At 41.8% G+C, this 26,318-nt stretch overlaps 1 protein-coding gene across 2 annotated transcripts in view; it reads left to right on the forward strand.

Annotated features, from left to right (window-relative positions):
* The first annotated feature begins 218 nt into the window (after window positions 1–218).
* Window positions 219–26,318, forward strand: part of LOC124615767 (transmembrane protein adipocyte-associated 1 homolog) — a 121,048-nt gene continuing 94,948 nt past the window's right edge. The window contains exons 1-3 of one of the 2 annotated variants that reach the window (XM_047143865.1): window positions 219–451; window positions 638–846; window positions 2,001–2,133. In XM_047143865.1, the coding sequence (XP_046999821.1) occupies window positions 707–846; window positions 2,001–2,133 (273 nt within the window). In that variant the 5' untranslated portion in view covers window positions 219–451; window positions 638–706. The remainder of the gene's footprint in view (window positions 452–637; window positions 847–2,000; window positions 2,134–26,318) is intronic. The other variant, XM_047143864.1, reaches the window with a different exon arrangement.

A 26,318-nucleotide genomic window follows, 5' to 3' on the forward strand; every position in this document is an offset into this window, starting at 1 on the left:
CTAGTGATGCAAAGTAGATATGAAATGTTGTTTTCCGATTCACTTGTAATTATTTCTGAAGACGATTTTTTGTGTGTGTCCAAAATTTAGGAAAAAGTGTCCTAATATTTGTAGTTTGATATCTATCCTGGTAATGCTTAAATTGTTTGTCGACTTGTCCACTGTATGCCGATGGTTTGCAATTTTTATTGGTACTTGTACTAATACCAACTTTGATTTAGGGCAAAACAACTGTACACAGTGGGTTTATTATTGCACAAGTTTGATAATAACATCGTTGGCATGGACTGGCGGAGAATGCTGAAAAGTTTGACGTTTGTGGAAATGTGAGGTTTCACGCATGGGTGCCCAAAGCATGTTATCTGGAGGATAAGTTGCAAATGCTGAAGTTGTGTCGGGTATTCCTGCGAGCTCCTCATGTGTCACTTAGCTGGAGGAAGACTTGAGAGTAGTAAGCAATTTCTGCCATCCCCAGTAATAGGTTTTCCCCAAAAGTCGTTTGATACGTGTGTAATATTTGTTTAGGTGTTGATAATGTGACGCAAATAGTTCTCGAACTTTGAACTGGAAGTGTTTTGTTGCCCGTGGTTTGTGAGGAATTTAATAGAAGAAATGGATATTGTTTTGTGTTTTACAGTATCATTCGATCGCTGATGGCAATATTTAGGGCCAGGACGCGATCAGAACTCGATGAGAATCCACTCGTATGTTGTTCAACCGAGAACTCGTGGGATATATTACCATGATGTCTTCTACATGGGAGCCAAATGCGACAACGCCTTCAGAACCGATTCAGGAAGAACATATTTGTAAGCTAGTACTGTACTACGAAATCGCAAACTCAAGGTAATAACAATGCATATTCATTATTACATTTCATGCCCAACCTGCGAGGTGGAACACCAATCGTTTGTGTACAAAGAAACCTAATGTTAAATGTAACGCATCAGTTAAGTTATATAACGTCTACATTGTCATACAAAAGCGCGTCAGCCAAATCTTTGCTAGTATACTTCGGAAGAATTTTTACAGCAATTCAGTGTTCACTACTCATACTGTTGTATTTTTTGAACTCTTATGTATGTGTATGACGTGATTCAGCACTTTGTCTTCTTATTTGATTTCACATGCGTGTGGATTATACTATCTCCTGTGAACTTTTGACCATTTCACATCCTTGAATGTCATCTGTAGTTTACTATGACATAGTAGTGTCATCTTTTCTAATTTCTGCAAACATCAGCGAAACATTCCAGTGAACAAGGAAAATACATGTGGCAGGTTTAGGCCTAACTTTTTTCCTTGTAACAACACAAACAAATAATGTTTGCCTGTCAGGCCCCGTTATTCGCCAGTGTTAATCCTCCTAATAATTATGGTATCATATCATCATCATCATCATCATCACCACAATTACTAAGTAGTTTTCTCCTTCTGAGACATATGCTGTTGATTTTATGTGGCTTAAAATTTGTTCAGTTTCAATCAATATTCACCTACAGACAAAAATATGGCTCATTGTACCACATTAAAAGCGTAGGCTTTCATGTTCTACAGTTCTTTTGTTTATCCATTATAACTGCCACGTGAGCAATGGAATGAGATGACTGAAACTGTCCTTTGTTAACAAGCCTACATCGTACTTGGGAAAGAAAAGCTTTGTAATGTAATTTCAGTGTTGTATTGCAGTCAATGTGTTAAAGACAGCTGCCATCTTAAGGTAAAAGACCTTCATTGATATATTCTGTGGTACTGTTATGGTTGCATTGTTTATTGTATTATGGCCAGGTAAAATTCAAAATTAACCAGTTATTTAAAAAAAATATAATTTTATATGGATGATATAATTTCAGCTACAATAGTGGCTTGTTTGTCCGAAATTTGATTTAATTGCCGTAAAGAACCCAGTTTTTATTATTATTGTGTAGACTTTGTCAGTTTGTGTGAGAAAATGGGAAACAAAACCCTTTTATTCAAATACATACTTCTGCTATTTTCAGAGTACGAATTTGGGATGTCATCATCTTGATGCCAAATTTTATTTTCCTTGTGTTCCTGACATTCCGTTTCAATAGAGCTCGTCTGAAACTTCGGGCAACAAGCAGTCCAATTTTTCTTGCGTTTTATGGACTGGTAAGTATCATGTACCTTTCTAAAAACTGTGTAGGCTACAGTTGTGATAAATCAGCATGTAGAGTGCCATTGCTACAGGTGCGAGCCAGTAAGGAGTTAGAACAAATGTATGGATTTACTACTACCAAAAGTAATTTTCACCCACCTACCAATGAATCTGTCTCTGTGTCAGTAGTTGATGGGACTAAGAATTGAGATTGGTTTTGTCTTGCTTTGCTGCATCTCACTGAACCTCTCAACAGACCATATTAGAAACTGCATATGTTCAGGTGTTAACAATTTTAGCATCTGTGACACACACACACACACACACACACACACACACACACACCTGCAAGCTGCCATGTCTAATAATAAATGTTTGAATGTGCGGAATGCCAAGCGTCCTTGCCATTGCATCCATAGTACAGGCAGGTTAAATGAATACACACACATTAGCCAGCTCCCCTCCCCTTAGATAACTGTGCATGGAAATGCCTCAAGGATGAGGGGTAACGTGAAAAATTCTACTCTGAGCTACACCAGTGTATTTGTATTTCCAATGAATGACCAGTCTCAACACTGCTGACCACAACAGGAAGAGAGTAAATCCCAAAAAGTCAATAGTGTTTTAGGGCGCACAACAACGAGGTTATCAGCGCCCGCCAAAAAGTCGAGGGTATGAAACAGAGATTGGGTTATGTAAAACTGCAAGAATTCATGCTAATGAGAAACAAACTTAATTATCAGTGAAAGAGTACATTTGCTTAAAAAGGGGGGGGGGGGGGTCATCACTCAGATTGTTAAGAGGAACCTACTTGCCATGAAGAGAAAGGGAGGCAAAAGTAGGAAACCAGAAATAATACAGCAAAAAGTTTTGTGCCAGTCCCATTTAAAACATGGTATTTGAAGTAAAGATGGATGAGATGAGGAAAATAAAGATATGTTGAAAGGATAATTCACTTATTAGACTGAAAGCGAGAGAAGTGACAGAGGAGAAAGTCTCAGTAAGTAACGTATAAACATAAACTATTGTGCAAATGGCATACAGAGCCTAAAACTATGGATAGAGGGGGTAGATGAAATTGATTTGGTTGTAAAAAGGGCAGTATGTAATTCCTTAGACTACATGACAAAATTAAAGGACCTCTCATAAAAACAAAAGAAATTTTGTCACATTTTAAAGTTTTAGAGGCACCTTAGTTAGTATTTTGACATTCATGGTTGATAAAGAAGCTGAAATTATTCGCTACGCAGCAAAAGCAGAAATTCTACAAAGGTAGATTGTAAAGTTCTGTTAGTTAAATTCTCGAATTGTTGCAAAGATGAATGCATTAATATCTGTCACTTATTTTGAGAAACAGGAGAAATCTCTTGAACTGAACAAGGCCTTAGGGCCCGGTTATATCTGTCAGATTATGTGCAGAATTTGTAGCTGAATTAACCCTATTGTAAACATAAAACACTGTAGGTCACTCGGACAGGTAACTACCCAATAGTTGGAAGAAGGAACTGATCACACCTCTCTACAAGAAGTGTAGCAGGATTGGTCCCTCTCTACAAGAAGTGTAGCACGATTGGTCCCAAAATTAGTGGTGGAATTCAGGCATTCTAGGTAGGGAGAATGCAGTACATTATATTGCACGAAGAGCCATTGGTAGAAACAGAATGAACTTCAGATGTGCCCCAGGAAAGTATGTGAGGACTCTTACTGTTAGTACTTCAGGTTGATGACTTGGAATATGGTAGTAACCTCGATCATTTTGAAGATGAAGCAGGTATCTGTAATGCATTACAGTCTGAAAAAGGCTGCACGAATATTCACTTGGATCTTGACAAGATTTCAGTGTGGTGTAAAGATTAGAAACTAGTTTTAAGTGTTAATAAATGTAAAATTTTCCTAATACCTAAATGTATCAACTGTTCGTTAGCAGGATTTGGGGAAATTGCATCAGTCTACAAAGGACACTGCCTACAAATACTGGTGACCCATCCCAGAATATTGCTCAAGTGTGCAGAACTCGTACTAAATCAGACTAATGGGAAATTTTAACTTGTGCAGAGACAGACAGCATGAGTGGTCAGAGATGGACACCATGAATGGTCACAGGTTTGCATTACTCTCAGGTGTGTGTCGCAGAAAGACCAGGAAACCTGAATTTACATAGATGTCAATTATCCCCAAAAGTCTAATCAGAAAGTTTTGAGAAAGAATTTTAAGTGGTGGGAGTCTGTAACTGTTTCAGCCCCCCACCCCGAATCATTTCTTTAGGGAACCTGAAGGAAAGCTTAGACTAATTAAAACACACACAGGAGCATTTAATGGTAGAATAGGAAGTATGTGCACTTAACAGTGAGTCACGAAGTGTGACTGTATATGTAGAAAGTAAAATAAATAAATAAGCATCACAGTTTTATTAAAATAAGTGCCAATAGTTCAAAGCAAGGTAACTTGTGTTGCAATTCCATTGTCTTTCGTTACTGTTTTTTGAGAGCAGATCTCCCACAAAATTTATTGCTGAGCTACATGTAATCCTGAAGGTGTATTGAAGGAGATAAGTCATTGAGAGAAGAATTTATCACCTGCTCCAAGCCACTTAGTGGACTATGAGTGATATCTCTTATTACCCAGGAAAGAAAGTTGTCCAGTACATAAAAGGTCTCCCTCAGCATTTTGACAATACTAGTGGGTATTAGTTAACATTGAACTCTTAAGGAAACAAGTTGCTGTAGCAGTGAAAGCAGCCTACAGAGAACTCAATGTACAATTCTCTTAGTCTGTGATTTTTCAGTTGAGCCAGAAAACCATGACATTTTAGTGTGAGCAGAGGGACAAGAAGTTGTTGTTAGTAAATACCAGCCATTTGCATCTCTGCACAAGGGAAAGTCATCTGCATCTACATGCATAATCCACAAGCATGGTGGAGCGTGTGTTGAACCACTGCTGATCAGTTTCCCTTCCAGTTCCACTGACAAATAGAGCAAGGAAAAGCGATTGTCTACATTCCTCCATGTGAGCCGTAATTTCTCATACCTTATCTTCACGGTCATTACGCAAAATGAATGTTGGCAGCAGTAAGATATTTTGCACCCAACTTCACATGCTGATTCTATAAATTTTCTCAGTAGCGTTCTTTGGAAAGACCATCACCTTCCCTCCAGAAATTCCAGTTTGAGTTCCTGAAGCATCTCTGTAATACTTGCGTGTTGATGAAACATACCGACAACAAATCTAGCAGCCCACTTCTGAATTGCTTCAGTGTCTTCCCAGTTGGGGATCCCAAATACTCGAACAGTATTCAAGATTGGGTTGCACTAGTGTTCTACATGCGATCTCCTTTACAGGTGAACCACACTGTCCTAAAACTCTCCCAATAAACCGAAGTCGACCGTTTGCCTTCCCCATTATAATCCTTACATGCAAAACTTAATACTCTTGCAAGAAGGTCCCCAGCTTGCATTTTTATGGACTCGCCATGTGACGATTTTTTATGAAATGTGTTCCGTAGTCTGACTGTATTGATGAACCAGCTAGGTTTTTATACAGTATATCAAATGTATGTGCCTAATATGAGAAGCTACTGCTGTTGGGTACAATCAAAGGAATGCACCCATTACAGTACACAAAAAATAAATTGGTTCCTGGCTGTGCAAGTGGCGTGGCAGGAGGGGGACAAATGTAGTGGTGGAGGTTCCCTTGTAGATGGCTGCTGCTCATTAAGGAGGGTGGAATTCGACAGTTGCAGCCTATGCAAAAATGCATATCTTGCATAAAATTTCAGCTAAATGTGTCTGTAAATGATTATATAAAAATATTGTCAGTATGACCAGTAATTAAACACACACACATATATATGTTTAAAGTTAATAGTTTCTCACTAATGTACTGAAAAATAGTCACATTTACAAGGGATCGGCCAAAACAAAATGAGCCTGATCGTGCGCTGCCAGGAGGAAATCGCATATAATGAAAAAGCCTTTCCTTGCTGTGTGATCCACTGGTGTGTGTGTGTGTGTGTGTGTGTGTGTGTGTGGGTGGGTGGTTGTAGGCACACTTGCAGCTACTGACCTGCAGCAGTTAACGCAATATCATATGGTGCTTTCATGCTGCTTTTCCTTACTTTTGATGAAGGCTAGTCATTTTCTGACTAATCACTGTTGTGACACTACTGTGACTGCCTATGTAGGAGACTTTGTCTCTTGGGTCTTACCCCAGCTCTGAACTCTGTTGTAATTACTTCTGCCCTCAATCCATATAGCCAATACATAAAAGGGGCAATTTTTAACTTTTTTTGTCATCAGTCTACTGACTGGTTTGATGCGGCCTGCCACGAATTCCTTTCCTGTGCTAACCTCTTCATCTCAGAGTAGCACTTGCAACCTACTTCCTCAATTATTTGTTTGACGTATTCCAATCTCTGTCTTCCTCTACAGTTTTTGCCCTCTACAACTCCCTCTAGTACCATGGAAGTCATTCCCTCATGTCTTAGCAGATGTCCTATCATCCCGTCCCTTCTCCTTATTAGTGTTTTCCACATATTCCTTTCCTCTCCGATTCTGCGTAGAACCTCCTCATTCCTTAACTTATCAGTCCACCTAATTTTCAACATTAGTCTATAGCACCACATCTCAAATGCTTCGATTCTCTTCTGTTCCAGTTTTCCCACAGTCCATGTTTCACTACCATACAATGCTGTACTCCAGACGTACATCCTCAGAAATTTCTTCTTCAAATTAAGGCCGGTATTCGATATTAGTAGACTTCTCTTGGCCAGAAATGCCTTTTTTGCCATAGCGAGTCTGCTTTTGATGTCCTCCTTGCTCTGTCCGTCATTGGTTATTTTACTGCCTAGATAGCAGAATTCCTTAACTTCATTGACTTCGTGACCATCAATCCTGATGTTAAGTTTCTCGCTGTTCTCATTTCTACTACTTCTCATTACCTTCGTCTTTCTCCGATTTACTCTCAAACCGTACTGTGTACTCATTAGACTGTTTATTTCGTTCAGCAGATCATTTAATTCTTCTTCACTTTCACTCAGGATAGCAATGTCATCAGCGAATCGTATCATTGATATCCTTTCACCTTGTATTTTAATTCCACTCCTGAACCTTTCTTTTATTTCCATCATTGCTTCCTCGATGTACAGATTGAAGAGTAACTACTGTGCTAATTACTGCATTCATCCCTGACTCCATAAATCTATCTATCACCTCTCGCCAGTGGTAGGATCTTGGATTGCCATGGTTTGTCGTTTAAATACATGAGAGCGAGGCAGAGCAAAATAACTCACTTGGCATTGGGAATTGTGACGCTCAGTTACTTGACGCCTACCATACCAGAACTGTTCCACATGCTGCAACAATAGGTCTGCAGTGATCCTCCTGGGCTGCTACCATTTGACTTAGTGAGCGGTCCAGGCTAAGTTCCCAGGTGTTGTTAAGGAATGTAAGGTTTAGTTTGCTGCATCTCTAGAGGTTCATTTGGACGGTATAGATGTAACTCCTGTCATAGTAGCTGGAAAATGAAATGTGGGTCCCAGAACATCACACACGGTCTCATAATTCCAAACATCTCACCCTCATTAGTTTCCACTGGTTATAACAACTAATGCCCACCACTACATAATTGTAAAAGAAGTATATCCAGTGTAAATCTGCCTTCTGAAAATATGGTTCCGGTTCTGTCACATATTTTTTGCAAGTATATCCCTCTTATTTTACCCCTGAAGAGTTGCATGCTGCATGTTCTCCTACTTCCCAAAATTTTTCAAGTTTGAAATATGATCACTACCCCACTATGGCGTTGCTGGAGCTCACCCTTGGTCATCATCACATGTTGATCCCCATCTTCTGCTAGTAACAGCATCCCTTCTTCTGCTATTTGCACAAATTTTCCAGTTTCTGCTAACTTCACTGGACAAGCATATATGATGTAAAACCTGAACACTACATGCTTGCCGATTACCTGTACTTTCACCTATACATACTCTGTTGTTATACCCATCATTGCACCATGCTAGAAGAGTGGCAAGCTTTGGCTGCTCCACTCCACTAGTAGCTATAATTGTGGCAATTCTTGCATCTTTCTCAATCCTCTCAAATACTGTTAGAGTTACAGCAAGCTGGGACTTAACTGCCCACGTAGCACTTCGTGGATGACCACTTGTAGATGGTTAACTCCACCCTAGTTTCCCAAATAGTATCACCCAGGGAGTGAAATAGCCTTGTTAAGGCTAGTCTTGCATCCAGTACCTGTATTCAAGCTTGTACTGCTTCCAAATCTCAAGTCAGAATGCTAACCGAGGCCCTGGCATAATCCCAAAGTTCCTTAGTCAGTTTCTGGAGCATGCATGTGGTGTTTAGCATGCCACTCTCCAACTTCATGATCTGCCACTCCACAGGTAATTCACTTGCCTCTGCTAACCACCTTCCAGTCTCTGCCGTTTCGCTTGCTTGCATTACTCAAGTTTCCCATCTTAAAGATATTCTTTAATATTCCACACCATCATCTGTCCATGTTTATACTCTCGTGGATTTGTGTGGAACCACTCAGATTACTTCTGTGTCTCCTCATTTAATCATCCATACGCTTCAAGCAAATTTCAGAACTCCTCAGAGACCAGTCTTACACTCCCTACTAACAGCTAATTGCTGTATTCCAGTAAACACTTCTTACAAGGAAGCCAATGCTTACTACAAGCAAGCAAGAAAGCAAGCAAGCATCTCCCAACTAGCAATAAAACGTAGATGTTGAAACACTCATGCAGGAACAGAATTCAATTTCCCATCTGTCATCGATTGCTCAGGAGCACACAAACACAGAAAACCATACATAGTCTGAACAATCACCATAAAATGCTTTTAGCCAACAGATCAATCACTTTGACCTATCAGGAAGTGCCCTTATGGCATACCATATCACTCAGCTGTAATCAACGGTGCAATTGAGAGGCTGCCCCCAATGATCTCTACATAAAGTAACCTTACGCGCCAGAAAACAAGCATCATCAAAATATCAGCAGCCAGTGCTTCAGATAAGCTTCACAATGACAAACATCACAAAAAAAAGAACCTAAAGCCATGTAGGCTGATCTTCAACTCGTAATAACGAGCCATCAGCAACTACAAAACTTTGGCGAACATACTTATGATAATGAAACACCTAGAACAGAACACACACATTTCTGCAATGATGTGTTAGAACTGGGTAACATTGATGAACAGTCAGTCACGACGACAAGTCTCCGTGTGACTCAGAAATCATAGTCCACAATGCACACTCTGCCACCATGTCAACGTAGGTTCTTGGGCTTGTCCACTGGTCGGAAATGCCCTCTCCCAGATGCCCAAACGTTATTTCCCCTCCTTGGTACACAGGCCACTCCTTGCCATTGTCTGCTGGCACAGAGTGGCACCCTCAGCATTGACACCCAAACCTCCAGATGTAAGACACTCAGTTCGGTACTAGACTTCGTGTGTTAATAGAGTATCAAGAAAAACACCGATTTAATTTGTACTTTGTGCTGTTATCCAGTAGAATATGCATAAATGGTAATTAAAAGTAACACTAGAAGTACACAGTATAGGCAAACCATACCTGGAAGCTCTGAATAAGAAGATCTCTGGTAAATGAGTTGCTAGTGTCAGATTGTTGTGCTAAAGGTCTCGAGTTCAAAACTCACAGATGGTGATTTAACAGGTTACACGTGAAATTGTTATACGGGAGAACATTTTTCTGCCACGTAAAAGACATTTCGGAGTTTTTAGCGATAGTCTTTTGGCTGTCTGCTTTAGTGTCATTAGTTGAAAGTAGCAAACCTATAGCATATGTTTGTGTGGATAACACCACCACACCCATCTGTACAAATGTACTCTACAGGTTTGCTACTTTCAAATAACGAAGCGAAAGCAGACTGCCAAAAAAACGTTGCTGTAAACTCTGAAACGTACTTTTACGTGGCAGAAAAATGTTTTCCACAATATTCACGCATAATCTGTTTAAAAAAAAAAAATCACCATCAGTGGGTTTCGAACTCATGACTTTGGTACAACAATCTGATGCTGAAGCAATTCATCTACCAGAGATCTTTACATTCAGTGCTCACAAGTATAGTTTGGGTAGACTCCATAGTTCTGGTGTTATTTTTAATTACCATTTACACATCCATTGGATGACAGCACACAGCACGAACTAAATTGGTGTTTTGAGTGATACTCTATTGACAAATGCTTGGTACTGATCTGTGTGTCTGACATCTGGAGGTTTGGGTGTGGGTGCTAAAAGTCATTACAGCAGGAGTTCAAATTGCTGTGGCAGACCACCAACCGGCACACAAGAAAGAACAGAGGATCCAGGAATACAATTCTGTTGACTGTCATATGCTAAGGCACGCGAGAGATAAGAATGCCTTCATTCATGGGTATGACAATCAGTCATGCTAACATGACCATTGCAGCCCCCACCCCTACCTTAATGTACCCCTTCCCCAAAGAGATCTCCCACCAACCTCCTCTCCTGTGGTTCCTGCAGTAGGTTCTTCAGGAGCCACTTGTCACATCCAGGCAGAGAAGCATCCTTCTTTGATGTCTATTCATAATAGGGCACCCTCTTGGGATTCCTCTCCCCATCAAGCCTTTGCAGTAGGTATTCAGGATCACGGATGAGCCCTGCAGCAATTCAAATGACATCCTTTGCCGACCAACCTCACCATTTTCAAGCGAATTCATGCTAAGGCTCGCTGTTTAATCAAACGCAGTAAGAAGAAATGCTGGGAGTGGTATGTCTCATCCCTGTTTGAAATGTGCCTCTTCATTTCGGGTGGGGGCCTTCATCATGTAACAGCTGTTCCGGGTCTGATCTTTGTATCGATTCAGAACTCATTTTGTGACTGTATCAGTGTCTTCTTCCTATCAAGATACCTTTGTACTACAAAAGTGACAAATCGAAGACTTCCCCTTATGTGTAACTCCCCACCAAACAGAATCCTATAATGAGCTCCTCACTGACTGGGAACTACTTCAGGCTCAGTCTACGACACAGCCCCAGGCTGTGGTTCAGTTCTCTGTCAGATGATCCAACAACTGAATGTTCCCCGAATGCAACATCTCTTCAGGGTCTTCAAGTACCTTTGGCTCCAGGATGACTTCCCCTTGCAGTGGTGAGATAGCATAGTTGATGCAGTCTTAATCCAGGCAAGAAGGTCTCTAGATAGTTATCAGCTAATTAGCCCAATTAAAGTACTGTAAAAGTTGCTTGAAAGGACGGTTACTCACAGATTATGCTGGTTTCTCAAATTTTGGGGCCTTTTTCCCCGTCAGTGTTATTTCAGGAAGGGCAATCCACAACTGACGATGTGCTTAGGTTGGGAACAGTAATCAGGCAGGATTTTTCTAAATGCCAACACTTTGTCGCAGTTCTTTTTGACCTGCATAAGGCATATGACATAGCTTGGTGTCATCACATTTCACTCTCCCTCCATGACTGGGGCTTCCAAGACACACTGCCAACTTTTATTCATCAGTTTTCATCCCACTGGTTGTTCTATGTTTGTCAGCACTTCACTTAGCTCCTCATGGGTCCAAGAGAACAGCATCTCACAAGGCTCTGTATCGAGTATCACTCTTTTCCTCATCACCATTCATGGATCAGTGAACTCCGTTGGGGTGCTGGTCACCTCTGGGTTGTATGTTCACAATTTTTGCATTTGGTACAACTCCCACTTGGTAGCCTCTGCTGATCATCAACTCAAAGGTGCCACCTGGCGGGCCTCTGCATGGCTACTTTCCTGTGCTTGTCAGTTCTCTCTAAACAAAAATTCAATTCATGCATTTCTGCCATCATACCAAGACCCATCCTGATCTGGGACTACTTTTGTACCAGCACCTGTATGTTGTAGCGCAGTCTCATTTCTTCGACTTCCTGACCTAGCCTGGCTGCCTCATATTTGTCACCTGAAGACTAGCTGCATGCAGAAGCTTAACTCTCTTCTTCCTAGCCCACACGTCTTGGGGCATAGGTCATGCTATTGTTATCCCTATTATTTACCATGCCCCGGTTTCATCTTAACTGGACTTCTGTTGCCAGGTTTGTGGCTTGGCAGCTCCTTCAGCTTTAAAAGACCCACTCCACCATCTTGATGTGTGTCTGGCCACCAGTGGCTTTCAAACTAGTGCTATAGACAGTCTCCTTGCCAAAGCAGTGATATTTCCCCTTCAGATTTGATGGTACCAGCTCTTGATCTCCTATGCAATTGTCATTTGACAATTCCTTGATCATCCAAAATATCCCTTTCCATTTATGAACAAGTGGTTTTTTGGGGCTACCAATTGGATTGCACCTTGCTTCCTTCTGCCAGGATCTCCATCTCCCCTCCCTGGCTTGTGCTCTTGCTGTTGTCTCATGTATTTCTCCTTGGGTGGTACCCAGGCTTCAGATTAGATCTGGCATCTTCCTAGATCTTAAAGTCTCAGTTGCGCCCCCCCCCCCTTCCTCCTCCTCCTCCTCCTCCTCCTCCTCCTCCTCCTCCTCTTGTGACCTTTCTGTGTCTGTTACATACAGTCCTTTAAGATTTCCAGGGTACTACTGTCTTTTACACCGATGGCTCTAAAACTGTGAATCAGACGGGGCATGCTTTTACATCTGCTGGTGTGAAACACCGTTTGCTGCCAGGAACATGTGGGTGTGTATGGCTGAACTGAAAGCCATTAGCAGAGCCCTCCATTTTATTAAACAAGTCACTGCTGACCATGTTTTAATATGTACTGACTCAGTAAGCATTCTCCAGGCTATTGAGTGATGCTATTCTTCCAACTTTTGGTCTCCACTATTCATTATCTTCTCACTGAGCTTAATGATGCTGCCTGCTCAATTGTCTTTCTGTGGGTCCCAAATCGTGTGGGGTACTGTGGGAATGAACTGGCCAATGACATGGCTAGATGAGCACTTACTCACCCCCCATTCCTTTTATAAAACCCAGTTCTGGATTTGCGGGTGCATATGAGATCTCTGCTTCCTCTGAAATGCAATGACGTCTGGTGCACTGCTGACCTATTTGATAAATTCTCCACAGTTTGAAGTGACAATTGCAACATGGTACTCATCCTTCCACTTCTCACAGAAAGAATCCACAGTCCTGCATCATCTCCGCGTTGATCATATGAGGTTAATCGATAATTTCTTTTGTGTAATGAGCCACCCCCACATTGTGAGACAATAGCTCATATCTAGGAGGAATGCACCGTTCTTTTGGCCCTTCATGATAAGAACGGACTTCTGTATGATTCATGGATGGTTGAACGGGTTCTTAGTTTTCTCTGTGAAAATGTTTTTTATTCTTAGTTATAAGGTTTTGATCTGCCTCTGGAGCACAGCCAGGGTGGTTGTGAAGCATATGTCCCACCATATGCTAGGTCTGGGGGATCCCAGATCCTACTTCCTATTTTGCTTGGTTTTAATCACTTTTAGATTGAAACTTCCTGGCAGATTGAAACTGTGTGCCAGACCGAGACTCGAACTCCGGACCTCTGCCTTTCGCGGGCAAGTGCTCTACCGACTGAGCTACCCAAGCACGACTCACGCCCTGTCCTCACAGCTTTACTTCTGCCAGTACCTCGTCTCCTGCCTTCCACTCCGCTGCAGAGTGAAAATCACATTAGTAGTGGAATACTTCCTGTTGCATCAGAGCTCCAAGGACGCCCACCTCCTAGCTTCACTATCTCCTCCATCTTGCTTTTTTTGTGGACACTACAAAAGATAACTATTACATTTTTGGCCTTCTAGCTTGTACTGTAATGAAGCTCCCAGCTAGATGAGAAAACTTTCGTGGCGGATGTCTCTACCTCTGAATTCACCACACTTTCACTCAAGGGACTGACTACCTCGTTGTTTGGTTCCTGACCTCACTTGCTCCCTCAGTCAGCCAACAAACCATTCTCCAAGATCGTGACCCCTAGTGCCTATTAAAGCGATTTTTCTGTTTATCCTGTCTGTATTTCTGTGTTTCTTCCCTGGTTTTTGGATTACTTCATGCTCAAATTCAGTGAGTTTCAATAACCCCCTCATCAGTCTACTGTATGGGTCTTTCAAACCAAGTAACCAAAGCAGCACACGCTGTGACTACCTTGCCTTTCCTTGCATACAAGTAACACCTGAAGTATGTCGCTCTGTATATCAGCTAAGCATTTCCCTTTCTGTTGTGGAATAGTTGTTCTCCACTGTGTTAAACTGTCTTGATGCATAGGCAACATGATGCTCTTGCCCATTGATCTCCTGTCTCAAAATGCACCCCAGAACATGATTTGATACATCACACTAGAATATGAATTCCTCCTGAAAGTCTGGAAACACTAACACTGGACTCAACACTGATGTGCTCTGCAACTTGACAGGTACTTCTTAAGCAGCTGTGTAAGTGGCCCAGCAATATCCACAAAACTCTTCATGAATTTTCTACAGTAATTTGTGCGACAGAGAAAAAAATAGTAATTCCTGGGTTGTTCATGGTATCGGAAAACTCTTGCATCACCTCTGTTAACCTAAGATCAATCCTTTCCCTGTCCCTACTAATGATGTATCCCAGATAGTTAACCTTTTCCAGCACAAAGCGACGTATTTCCGTGCTGGGTATCAAATGAGCTGCTCATAATCTTTTGAACACTTCTCTATGACATTCTGTGTTCTTGCATATCGCTTGAAAATGCGATTATATCAGCAATATATGAGAGGTATAGATGTAGTTTCAGTTCTCTAACATTCCATCCAGCAGTCATTGGAATTGCAACACCAAGGAGTTGCGCCACATAAATGAGAGTTGGTAGGCATGTTTGTGCATCTGAAAGATTATAACTCTTTCAGTTTCACACCAGTGGCATGAGTGCATGAGATGGGATGTGGTGAGGTGGTGACAGTCAGGAATGCCTTTAAAGTGACAAAGATGCCATTATCAACACCACAGTTAGTGAGGTCAAGTAATAGGGTGTGAGGAGAAAGAAAGACTTGGCATGAATGTGGCCTTGACAATATACACTCACAAGAACGCTGGGCTCGAGATGGCCGTGTGGCGCTACCAAGAGGGTGTAGTGCCTCAAGAATTTCGGGGTAGATTCTAGACACACTCGTAATTCCACTGTCGTGAACACATGCTATTTTAGGGATAAGTGTGGTAAAGTAGAACTATGTCTACTGCCCCACAGATGTGTGTGTGTGTGTGTGTGTGTGTGTGTGTGTGTGTGTGTGTGTGTGTGTGTGTAATAGGGTGTGAGGAGAAAGAAAGACTTGGCATGAATGTGGCCTTGACAATATACACTCACAAGAACGCGCGCGAGGTGGTCACATGATCACATGATAACCTTGTTCCGTCAGCTCGTACCCAGCCAAGCAAGCAAATTCAGCTCTCCTTGATAACAGCCCTAGGTGGACGAGTAACTCGCCTGCATTCTCGTAACGTAAAACACACTCTCACTTAATTTGGCACATTAGCCCACTAATTTGGCACATTAAGTACCATCACATTCGACATACATACCATAATAAGTAAGTATGTAACATAATAAATGGAATACTGTACTTGTGTGTAAGAGTAATAATCTTTGTGGTGGTGTATGAAACAGCACGTACCTTCTAGGACATGTCCTATTATCATAAATTTTCTAATGTAAAACAAATTAAAAAATTTTGGCACATTAATTAAATGTACAAATAAACACACAACTAATTAACAGTAATCATAAGAGTTAGAGAACCCTATAGATCAGGCACTGAACACCCTTCTCAGTGGAATCATTGACGTTTCAAACACTCTCCATGTTCCCACTATAAAACACATCTTTTGTGCTAGGAAATATTTGTTCAACACTATAAATCAAATAACATTTTATCATTTCTCTAAAATTTTATCACATCTGATTAGAAACTTTAAAACTAATACTACCCTGTGCCACAATTGCCCACATCATTTGAAATCAGCAGATAACTGCATCATGCATTCAGCAGTGTTTACTTATATCTACAGTAAAATACCACCTATCACCAGAGTTTTTCTCTAAAACATATTATGAATTTGTCGCCAACCATTTACGTAGACATCTTTTCAAAACCCTTCCAAAATAACATACATCATAGAATTAACCCACTAATATACCATCAAAAACAACCTCAAACTTGGCATGCAACTAATTGTTTTACTCGCACGCACAATTAAAATTTTAATGAGGTCTGATGATCTCTGCGCACCAAGTTTTGTGCGGACATTAATTACAAATAAACTATACATATTACCTGAAAAACCCATCCAAAATACAAGTAACACAAATAAATAGCCCCTTAATTTTCCCCTCAAATCTTACGTACAGAACAATTTATATTTTTCTTTTATGTAAATAATGAAATTGTCTTGCCGACCTCTGCACATCAAAAATCGTGCACCAAGTTATGCCACCTTACATTGTACATACAACTTAAATTCACCAACTTTACCTTTCACACCAAACAGAAATAGCTGCCAAAATTCTTAAAAACATCACATGAAGTACACTTATTTACACACGCCGTAGCATTGCGACTCTTACTGCCTAAATTGATCCTGCCATTGTGAATATCCTGTATGTCACTTTCCTACATTTTTTGAATTGCTCAAATTAAAGCCCTCTTTCCTTGTTCACTGTCAGTCTTTTGTTCGTATACAAAATTTTTGACAACCACTGGAACCCCATTTTAGGTTTGATATATTCACACTTTCTTTCGTCATTAACATTGATCAGTTGACTTACAGGTTGCATGTTTTTAATTTCACCCCTCTCTAACCATTGTGACTTCAGATGATAAGTTTCAATGTCTTTCTTTTTCTTCCATATTTATGGTACAAATTATAATTTCAGAACAACCCTCTATTTCATTATTCACTCCTAGATTCTCCTGATACATCTCCAACACATCTGTAGGATTTAAATCACCCTCAAAACCCATCATTTCATCATACTTGTAAGCATCAAATATACTGTTTGCTTCCTCCAAATTAACAGTATCAGTAGCTCTTAAATTCTCACACTTAACCATACACCTTAAAATTTTATCTCTCTTAAACAAATCCTCACTTATTTCCACCAAAACACTGCAAACTCTATCATAATTAACTCCATTAACATCCATCAATAACTCATAAGCTTCCTTCCTTAAAATATCCATAATGTCCAACAATGCATTGTAGAATTCACCACCAGTAACGCCATCAACCTACTATCTGTAGTTTTAAACATATTGAGGTATTGTTGGTCATTGGATGCACCCTATTTTTTTCTGAGACTGCAAATGTATTAAGATTTGCTTTATTGTTTGATGTGGGTTTTATTTGATGTGGGTTTTATCAAATGTCAAAGAGCTGTAACTTAGCCATCTAGACAAATGTATTCCTGAAATTACATTGCTCTACATCAGTTATTTTCTGGTGTTGCAAAATTTTTTCCCCGTTGGTTTATTTTTACTGTAAACTCGTGTCAGTGGTCCTGCGGTTCTCTAAGATTAATGGATCCTTTGTTCTCTCTGGACCACCTGTATTACTACCTTAATATCCCTGTTGGTTACTTACATCCCCCCTGCTACCATTCCCATTAAATCACTGGCTATCCCTGTTGACCTCTTCACTCCTTTGCTGGTAGCTCTGCATATGACCTGTTTGTCTACAATTAAAATACTTTATATTTGATGCAAATACATGTCTTCAATACCTCACCCCTGTAGATCTCTGTTTCCTCATATTCCAATGCTAACTTAATTTCAGTGTGAAGATGTTCAGGTGCCCCCATAAATACCCTATTGGACATCTCTGGTGCGAAACCCTACAGAAAAGCATAGAGTGCTCACTGCTAGCCTTGTGCAACACCACTTTCTTCACATTGTCATTCTGCGATAACTCATAGATGTGAACATTCAACCTTGTAATTCTGTCCGTGAAGTCCTCTACTGCCTCATTCTATCTTCTGGACACAATACCCAACTGCTCCCAAAAAACCTGCACACTATTCTGCTTCGTGTACCATCGTTCCAACCCATGTCTCAGTTGGTCAATAGTCTTGACATTACATAACACACCTGTTTGCCTTAAGAACAACTCCTCTTTCCCTGTCAAATGTAACCTCATAATCTGCAATAACTGCTTATCCAGCCAACCCTCTAAGTTAGCTAATGGCTTGAGATCTTCCACGAATGCTATCGCATCCTCAGATGCCCTGCCAGAGAAGGGAGAAACAAGGTTAGCAATAGCACGACTCAGTAATTATATTTTCTGATCCTTCTCTGCCAATACATCATTTGCAACCACTTTATCCACTCCTTACTGAGCCACCTGATTTACTAAAGATTACAAAACCACCTCACTGGCAACACCTTGTGTCCTAGCTTTGACTGTGCCTCGACCTTACTCATTTTTGTAACTCACAAGTCAGACAAACACAGAGAAATAGCAATACCAAACAGGTAGAACAGGTAGCCAGTCTACTTCTTTGGTCTCATCATGAGCGGACTCCCCACACTGTGTGGCCAAAAGAATTACATGAAAGCAATTCACTGCTAGAGATTCAGTACAATACTCCGCAAGCCACCCAACGGTGTGTGGCGGAGGGCACTTTACGTGCCACTGTCATTACCTCCCTTTCCTGTTCGTCGCGTATGGTTCGTGGGAAGAACGACTGTCTGAAAGCCTCCGTGCGCGCTCTAATCTCTCTAATTTTACATTCGTGATCTCCTCAGGAGGTATAAGTAGAGGGAAGTAATATATTCGATACCTCATCCAGAAACGCACCCTCTCGAAACCTGGCGAGCAAGCTACACCGCGATGCAGAGCGCCTCTCTTGCAGTCTGCCACTTGAGTTTGTTAAACATCTCCGTAACGCTATCACGGTTACCAAATAACCCTGTGACGAAACGCGCCGCTCTTCTTTGGATCTTCTCTATCTCCTCCGTCAACCCGATCTGGTACAGATCCCACACTGATGAGCAATGCTCAAGTATAGGTCAAACGAGTGTTTTGTAAGCCACCTCCTTTGTTGATGGACTACATTTTCTAAGGACTCTCCCAATGAATCTCAACCTGGTACCCGCCTTACCAACAATTAATTTTATATGATCATTCCACTGCAAATCGTTCCGCATGCATACTTCCAGATATTTTACAGAAGTAACTGCTACCAGTGTTTGTTCCGCTATCATATAATCATACAATAAAGGATCCTTCTTTCTATGTATTCACAATACATTACATTTGTCTATGTTAAGGGTCAGTTGCCACTCCCTGCACCAAGTGCCTATCCGCTGCAGATCTTCCTGCATTTCGCTACAATTTTCTAATGCTGCAACTTCTCTGTAGACTACAGCATCATCCGCGAAAAGCCGCGTGGACCTTCCGACACTATCTACTAGGTCATTTATATATATTGTGAAAAGCAATGGTCCCATAACACTCCCCTGTGGCACGCCAGAGGTTACTTTAACGTCTGTAGACGTCTCTCCATTGATAACAACATGCTGTGTTCTGTTTGCTAAAAACTCTTCAATCCAGCCACACAGCTGGTCTGATATTCCATAGGCTCTTACTTTGTTTATCAGGCGACAGTGCGGAACTGTATCGAATGCCTTCCGGAAGTCAAGAAAAATAGCATCTACCTTGGATCCTGTATCTAATATGTTCTGGGTCTCATGAACAAATAAAGCGAGTTGGGTCTCACACGATCGCTGTTTCCGGAATCCATGTTGATTCCTACATAGCAGATTCTGGGTTTCCAAAAACAACATGATACTCGAGCAAAAAACATGTTCTAAAATTCTACAACAGATCGACGTCAGAGATATAGGTCTATAGTTTTGCGCATCTGCTCGACGACCCTTCTTGAAGACTGGGACTACCTGTGCTCTTTTCCAATCATTTGGAACCTTCCGTTCCTCTAGAGACTTGCGGTACACGGCTGTTAGAAGGGGGGCAAGTTCTTTCGTGTACTCTGTGTAGAATCGAATTGGTATCCCGTCAGGTCCAGTGGACTTTCCTCTGTTTAGTGATTCCAGTTGCTTTTCTGTTCCTTGGACACTTATTTCGATGTCAGCCATTCTTTCGTTTGTGCGAGGATTTAGAGAAGGAACTGCAGTGTGGTCTTCCTCTGTGAAACAGCTTTGGAAAAAGGTGTTTAGTATTTCAGCTTTACGCGTGTCATCCTCTGTTTCAATGCCATCATCATCCCGGAGTGTCTGGATATGCTGTTTCGAGCCACTTACTGATTTAACGTAAGACCAGAACTTCCGAGGATTTTCTGTCAAGTCGGTACATAGAATTTTACTTTTGAATTCACTGAACGCTTGACGCATAGCCCTCCTTACGCTAACTTTGACATCGTTTAGCTTCTGTTTGTCTGAGAGGTTTTGACTGCGTTTAAACTTGGAGTGAAGCTCTCTTTGCTTTCGCAGTAGTTTTCTAACTTTGTTGTTGTACCATGGTGGGTTTTTCCCGTCCCTCACAGTTTCTCGGCACATACCTGTCTAAAACGCATTTTACGATTGCCTTGAACTTTTTCCATAAACACTCAACATTGTCAGTGTCGGAACAGAAATTTTCGTTTTGATCTGTTAGGTAGTCTGAAATCTGCCTTCTATTACTCTTGCTAAACAGATAAACCTTCCTCCCTTTTTTATGTTCCTATTAACTTCCATATTCATGGATGCTGCAATGGCCTTATGATCACTGGTTCCCTGTTCTGCACATACAGAGTCGAAAAGTTCGGGTCTGTTTGCTATCAGTAGGTCCAAGATGTTATCTCCACGAGTCAGTTCTCTGTTTAATTGCTCGAGGTAATTTTCGGATAGTGCGCTCAGTATAATGTCACTCGATGCTCTGTCCCTACCACCCGTCCTAAACATCTGAGTGTCCCAATCTATATCTGGTAAATTGAAATCTCCACCTAAGACTATAACATGCTGAGAAAATTTATGTGAAATGTATTCCAAATTTTCTCTCAGTTGTTCTGCCAGTAATGCTGCTGAGTCGGGAGGTCGGTAAAAGGAGCCAATTATTAACCTAGCTTGGTTGTTGAGTGTAACCTCCACCCATAATAATTCACAGGAACTATCCACTTCTACTTCACTACAGGATAAACTACTACTAACAGCGACGAACACTCCACCACCGGTTGCAAGCGATCTATCCTTTCTAAACACCGTCTGTACCTTTGTAAAAATTTCGGCAGAATTTATCTCTGGCTTCAGCCAGCTTTCTGTACCTATAACGATTTCAGCTTCGGTGCTTTCTATCAGCGCTTGAAGTTCCAGTACTTTACCAACGCAGCTTCAACAGTTTACAATTACAATACCGATTGCTGCTTGGTCCCCGCATGTCCTGACTTTGCCCCGCACACGTTGAGGCTGTTGCCCTTTCTGTACTTGCCCAAGGCCATCTAACCTAAAAAACTGCCCAGCCCACGCCACACAACCCCTGCTACCCGTGTAGCCGCTTGTTGCGTGTAGTGGACTCCTGACCTATCCAGCGGAACCTGAAATCCCACCACCCTATGGCGCAAGTCGAGGAATCCGCAGCCCACACGGTCGCAGAACCGTCTCAGCCTCTGATTCAGACCCTCCACTCGGCTCTGTACCAAAGGTCCGCAGTCAGTCCTATCGACGATGCTGCAGATGGTGAGATCTGGCTGGCGGTGACCGGCCGTGGGGCTCAGAGCAGGTACTGTTAACAATTACAAAGAACTTGATTAATCCTGATCTTGGTACATGGCAAAGGAAGACAAGGGACTCCTCTCCCTCTGACCATGGCTGGGGCTGATGAACAGGTGGCAGCTTCTGCCTGATGCTGCTGGGTGATACCTCACGTAGGCACCGACATCAGCAGCACCTTATGTTGCGACAAGGTGGCGCCCCACATGGGAGATGGCCCCTCTATTTCGTATGCAGCCACAGTGGTGACATAAGGAGGCTGGTATGTGCTTCTTCTGTCGGCATCATGTAGTCTCAGCGAACCCTCACTTCACTGCAACGGAATGCGAAGACGGCTATGCATGCAGTATGACTTGCAGCCCTCGGACAGTAGTTGGCCGACAGCTGGCATTGTAGTACAGTCCCGCTAGGAACTCGTCATCAGTCAGCAGGCACAGCCATGGCTGAGAAGCCAAGTCCTGTGAAAGACTGATTGCAGACATCAAGTGCAGCCCTGTCTCAAACCCATGGCTGCAGCTGGTTGAGCCAGTCATCAAGCTGCCTGATGCTGCACTGGTGTCGTGGTGGTACTGCTGGCTTATGACAAGGAATCCCTGCCTTAAAATCCAGACATATTTGTATGTCTGAAGTGCCCATTTGTTTCACTAAAACCCAGTGCATAGTCATGTTGCCAAAAAGAGATATTTGCCCTGGTGTAGTGACACTGCCCCACTTGCTAAAGGGTTGCAGCTGTACAGCACTGTTTATCACTGAGCTAGACTTTTCTTTCTGCACAATGTACTGGAATGTCTGTTATTTTAACCCACCGGTTGCCACACACACATCTGCTGACCTGTTGCTGTTAGTGGAATGCCCTGTGATGCTTCAGTGCTACTTTCCCTTACTTTCATTAAAGACTGATAATTTTCTAACCAAAGACAATTCGCAGCACTACATCTGCATTGCAGCATTACAGTTGTGCTCTATTCTCTTGACTTTTGGTGTTGTGCTGCTCTCATGTCTTGGGTTTGGCAGCAGGCAGTTGAATTGCTGAGTTTTGGGATAGCACGCGGCCCTGTGGGGTGGTGTCCAGTGGTTGAGTGACGACATAGGCAATCAGGTACACAATATTACATTGATTGATGGACAAGACTTTCTTTTCCTCTTTTAACCAGAAAGTCTCTTTCCTATCCCCTCATTCTGCAACTGCATAGCTGCATTAGTCAGGCAGCTCCAAAGTTTTACGTGCCAGGTTTCAGTGCAAGAAGACTTGTTTCATTGTGATAAAGTCGTGGAAGCATATGTGGCTCGTTTGTTGTGGTGCGAGGCAGAGTTGGTTGTTCTATTCCAGAGGTCCATTATGAATTGAGGTGTTGTGCAGGATGGTAGTGAGAACTCTCTCAGCAGCCATAGTGGCTCACCATATACGAGCTCTGCTGCGCATACCTGACAGTCATTGTTTGGTACACTGTGCTGTCTGAGCAATACTAGTGGGAGTATGTATAACTAAGACTTGGACATGTGGCACATAGTGGCATCCTAAAGCGAACAGTGAAGTCATTCTACCAGCAGTAAAATTACTCCACGGTATGGGAGCCCCAATGCTTCCCGTGGTGACATTGGTCAGGTGTCACCTATTCCAGGCTGCCAAAACACACATTCGGACTGGGGGTAAAGGTACGGGTCACACTACCTGCTGCATGACCTTTTACCAGTACAACATCCAGCTGCCTTGTGAACCTGCCAGTTCCTGTTGGACGTTCACTAACATCTGTTGACTGAGGCAGAAAAACAGTAACCACATTTTTTTCCTGCTATGTGAATAATGTCAGTTATGAACTGGGCTGGCTAGCCCACTGGACTCGCATTTGGGAGGATGACGGTTCAATCCTGTGTCCGGCCACCCTGATTTAGGTTTTCTGTGATTTCCCTAAATCACTTCAGGCAAATGGTTACTTTGACAGGGCACGGCAGACTTCCTTCCCTAATCCGATGAGACCAGTCACCTCGCTGTTTGGTCTTTTCCCCCAAATCGACCCCAACCCATGAACTGGGCAGTGAAAATGAGGTGGTTCAATTGGACTGGCAGATAGTTGCTCAGAGACTGCAAGTGTCAGGAACCAGTGCTTGGCAAATATGGTGAAGTAGTGGCCCTAGAGCGTAATCCTGAAGTATTTTATGGTTCCGTAGTGTATCATTTCTTGTTCTTAAATGTCATGAGAATAGATTAATAAAATTAAAAAATTCCCATTTATTGATTGTGTATGCCACAGGCTGTGAGTGAAGCGTATTTACAGTTTGTATTACTAATTGTTTGAACAGATAATGAACATTCGTTATTTATACTTAGCTGATAATTAGTCAGCAAGAACTGTTGATATTTCTATCTGATTGCTGCTGCTTCAGAAGTTCTTGCTGTAGGAATATGTTGGTATCTAATTTTCAATTTGGAACTGGTAACTTTTGAAATGAGAAGTCGAATTCCATCCAATAAATAAGTTTTCCATTTTATTGTAATTAATTTCTGAACTACACTTTTACAACACTTGCTCTCTGTATTGCAGTAACTACAAACTTGCTACTAAAAACTCAGTGCAACTTCTGTTCAGCACGTCAGTAACTGTTGCTGAAGTACGGCTTCCACTGATATAATAGTGTCAACAGCCTTAGGTGTTATTAGAAACAATATTTTAATTGGCATATGACCCATATAAAATTGTAATTTATTAATAAATATGTTTGTCAATGTTACATATAATATTTTTATTAGTAGCTAGTTTCGAACATTTTCATTCATTCTCAAACCATTGCCTACATTAAAAGGTACAATGTTATAAACAAAATGTGACATACTAAATTTTCAAAGATATTGTGTGTACAGATTACAGTAGTGCAATAAATCTTTTATGTCTTACCTGCATAGCAAGTTGGTCCACCTCTGGAATGCAATTCAGCAGTGATTCTGCATGCCATGGATTCAACAAGTACTTGATAAGTTTTCAGATGTTTGTGGCACCAGATGCGTATGCACAGGTCGCGCACACTTCCCGTGATTTGCAGGCAGTTGGTTTGCGGGCTCGGAGCTGGCACCTGATAGCATCCCAGTTGGGTTTCATCGGATTCAGATAAGCCGAATTTGATGCCCAAGACATCGTGAGTTCACTATCATACTCCTCAAACTTTTGCAGCATGTTTCTGGTCTTGTGGTATGGACCATTATCCTGCTGGAAGATGCCATCGCTGTTGGGGAAGACATAAAGCATAAGGGGTCACAGGTGGCCCCTAATAATGTTCATGTAGCCCACAGCTGTCATGATGCCTTGAATTACTACCACAGGTCCCACAGAAAACCCAGGTGAATGTCCCACAGAACAAATACTGCTCCCATCAGCCTCCATCCATGATGTGCTTCATGTTTCGAGCACCTGTTCACCTGGATGACAGCGTGTCTGGACACGACCATCAATCTTGTTAAACAATAAATGGGATTCATCCAACCAGGTAACACAGATTCCATTGATCTGTGGTCCAAACTTGATGATTCTGTGCCCACTGTAATCGTAATTGATAACGTTGTTGGATCAACATGGGAACACATAGGGGGTCCTCTGCTGCACAACACCCTGTTCAACACCATACGGTGAGAAGTGTTTCAAAACACTTCTGCCCGCACCAGCACTGTAATCTATTGGCAAATTTGCCACATTGCCACCTATTCTGATTGAGAGAGCGGGCAAGCCTCCAAACACTATGCTCTGTGATGATTTATGGATGTCCAGCTTCTTGTCTCCTACTCGTGGTTACAGCATTCTTCAACCACCTTCCAAAGAGGCTCATGATGGTAGCACACAAATGGCTGACCAGCTTTGCTGTTTCAAAGATGCTCACTCTTAGGTGCTAAGCCACAACAATCTGGCTTTTGTCAAAATAATACGAGAGAAGGAAAGTTGCTACTCACCATATATCGGAGGTGCTGAGTCGCGATAGGCACAATAAAAAGATTCACACAATCATAGCTATCAGCCATTAAGGCCTTTATCAGCAGTAGGCACACATACACATACACACGTGTAGTTTCAGCTCTTTGAGACTGCAGACGTGTGTGCGTGCGTGTATGTCTACTGCTGACAAAGGCCTTAGTGGCCAAAAGCTGTGATTGTGTGAATCTTTTTATTGTGCCTATCGCGACTCAGCATCTCCGCTATATGGTGAGTAGCAACTTTCCTTCTCTCGTATTGTTACATTCCATCCTGGATTTTCCATTGTTTGGCTTTTGTCAAAGTCGCTTAAGTGGCAGATTTCCGTATTTCTGCCACTTATCACCACTAGATCGTTTCCCCATTTGCCTCTGCTCTGCTGATGTATTTATTTCATTGCGTCATGCGCCCTCAGCACCACCAGGCGACATACAACCTTGCAGTGGGCAGAAGTCATAATGTTTTGGCTCGTTAGTATAATACATTTGTTTCTACATTAGATCAATACAACAACTGGTTTTGACTCTGTTAAGATTGTCTTGGTACAT

The sequence above is a fragment of the Schistocerca americana genome, chromosome 5, assembly GCF_021461395.2.
Source record: "Schistocerca americana isolate TAMUIC-IGC-003095 chromosome 5, iqSchAmer2.1, whole genome shotgun sequence".
Classification (NCBI taxonomy): domain Eukaryota; kingdom Metazoa; phylum Arthropoda; class Insecta; order Orthoptera; family Acrididae; genus Schistocerca; species Schistocerca americana.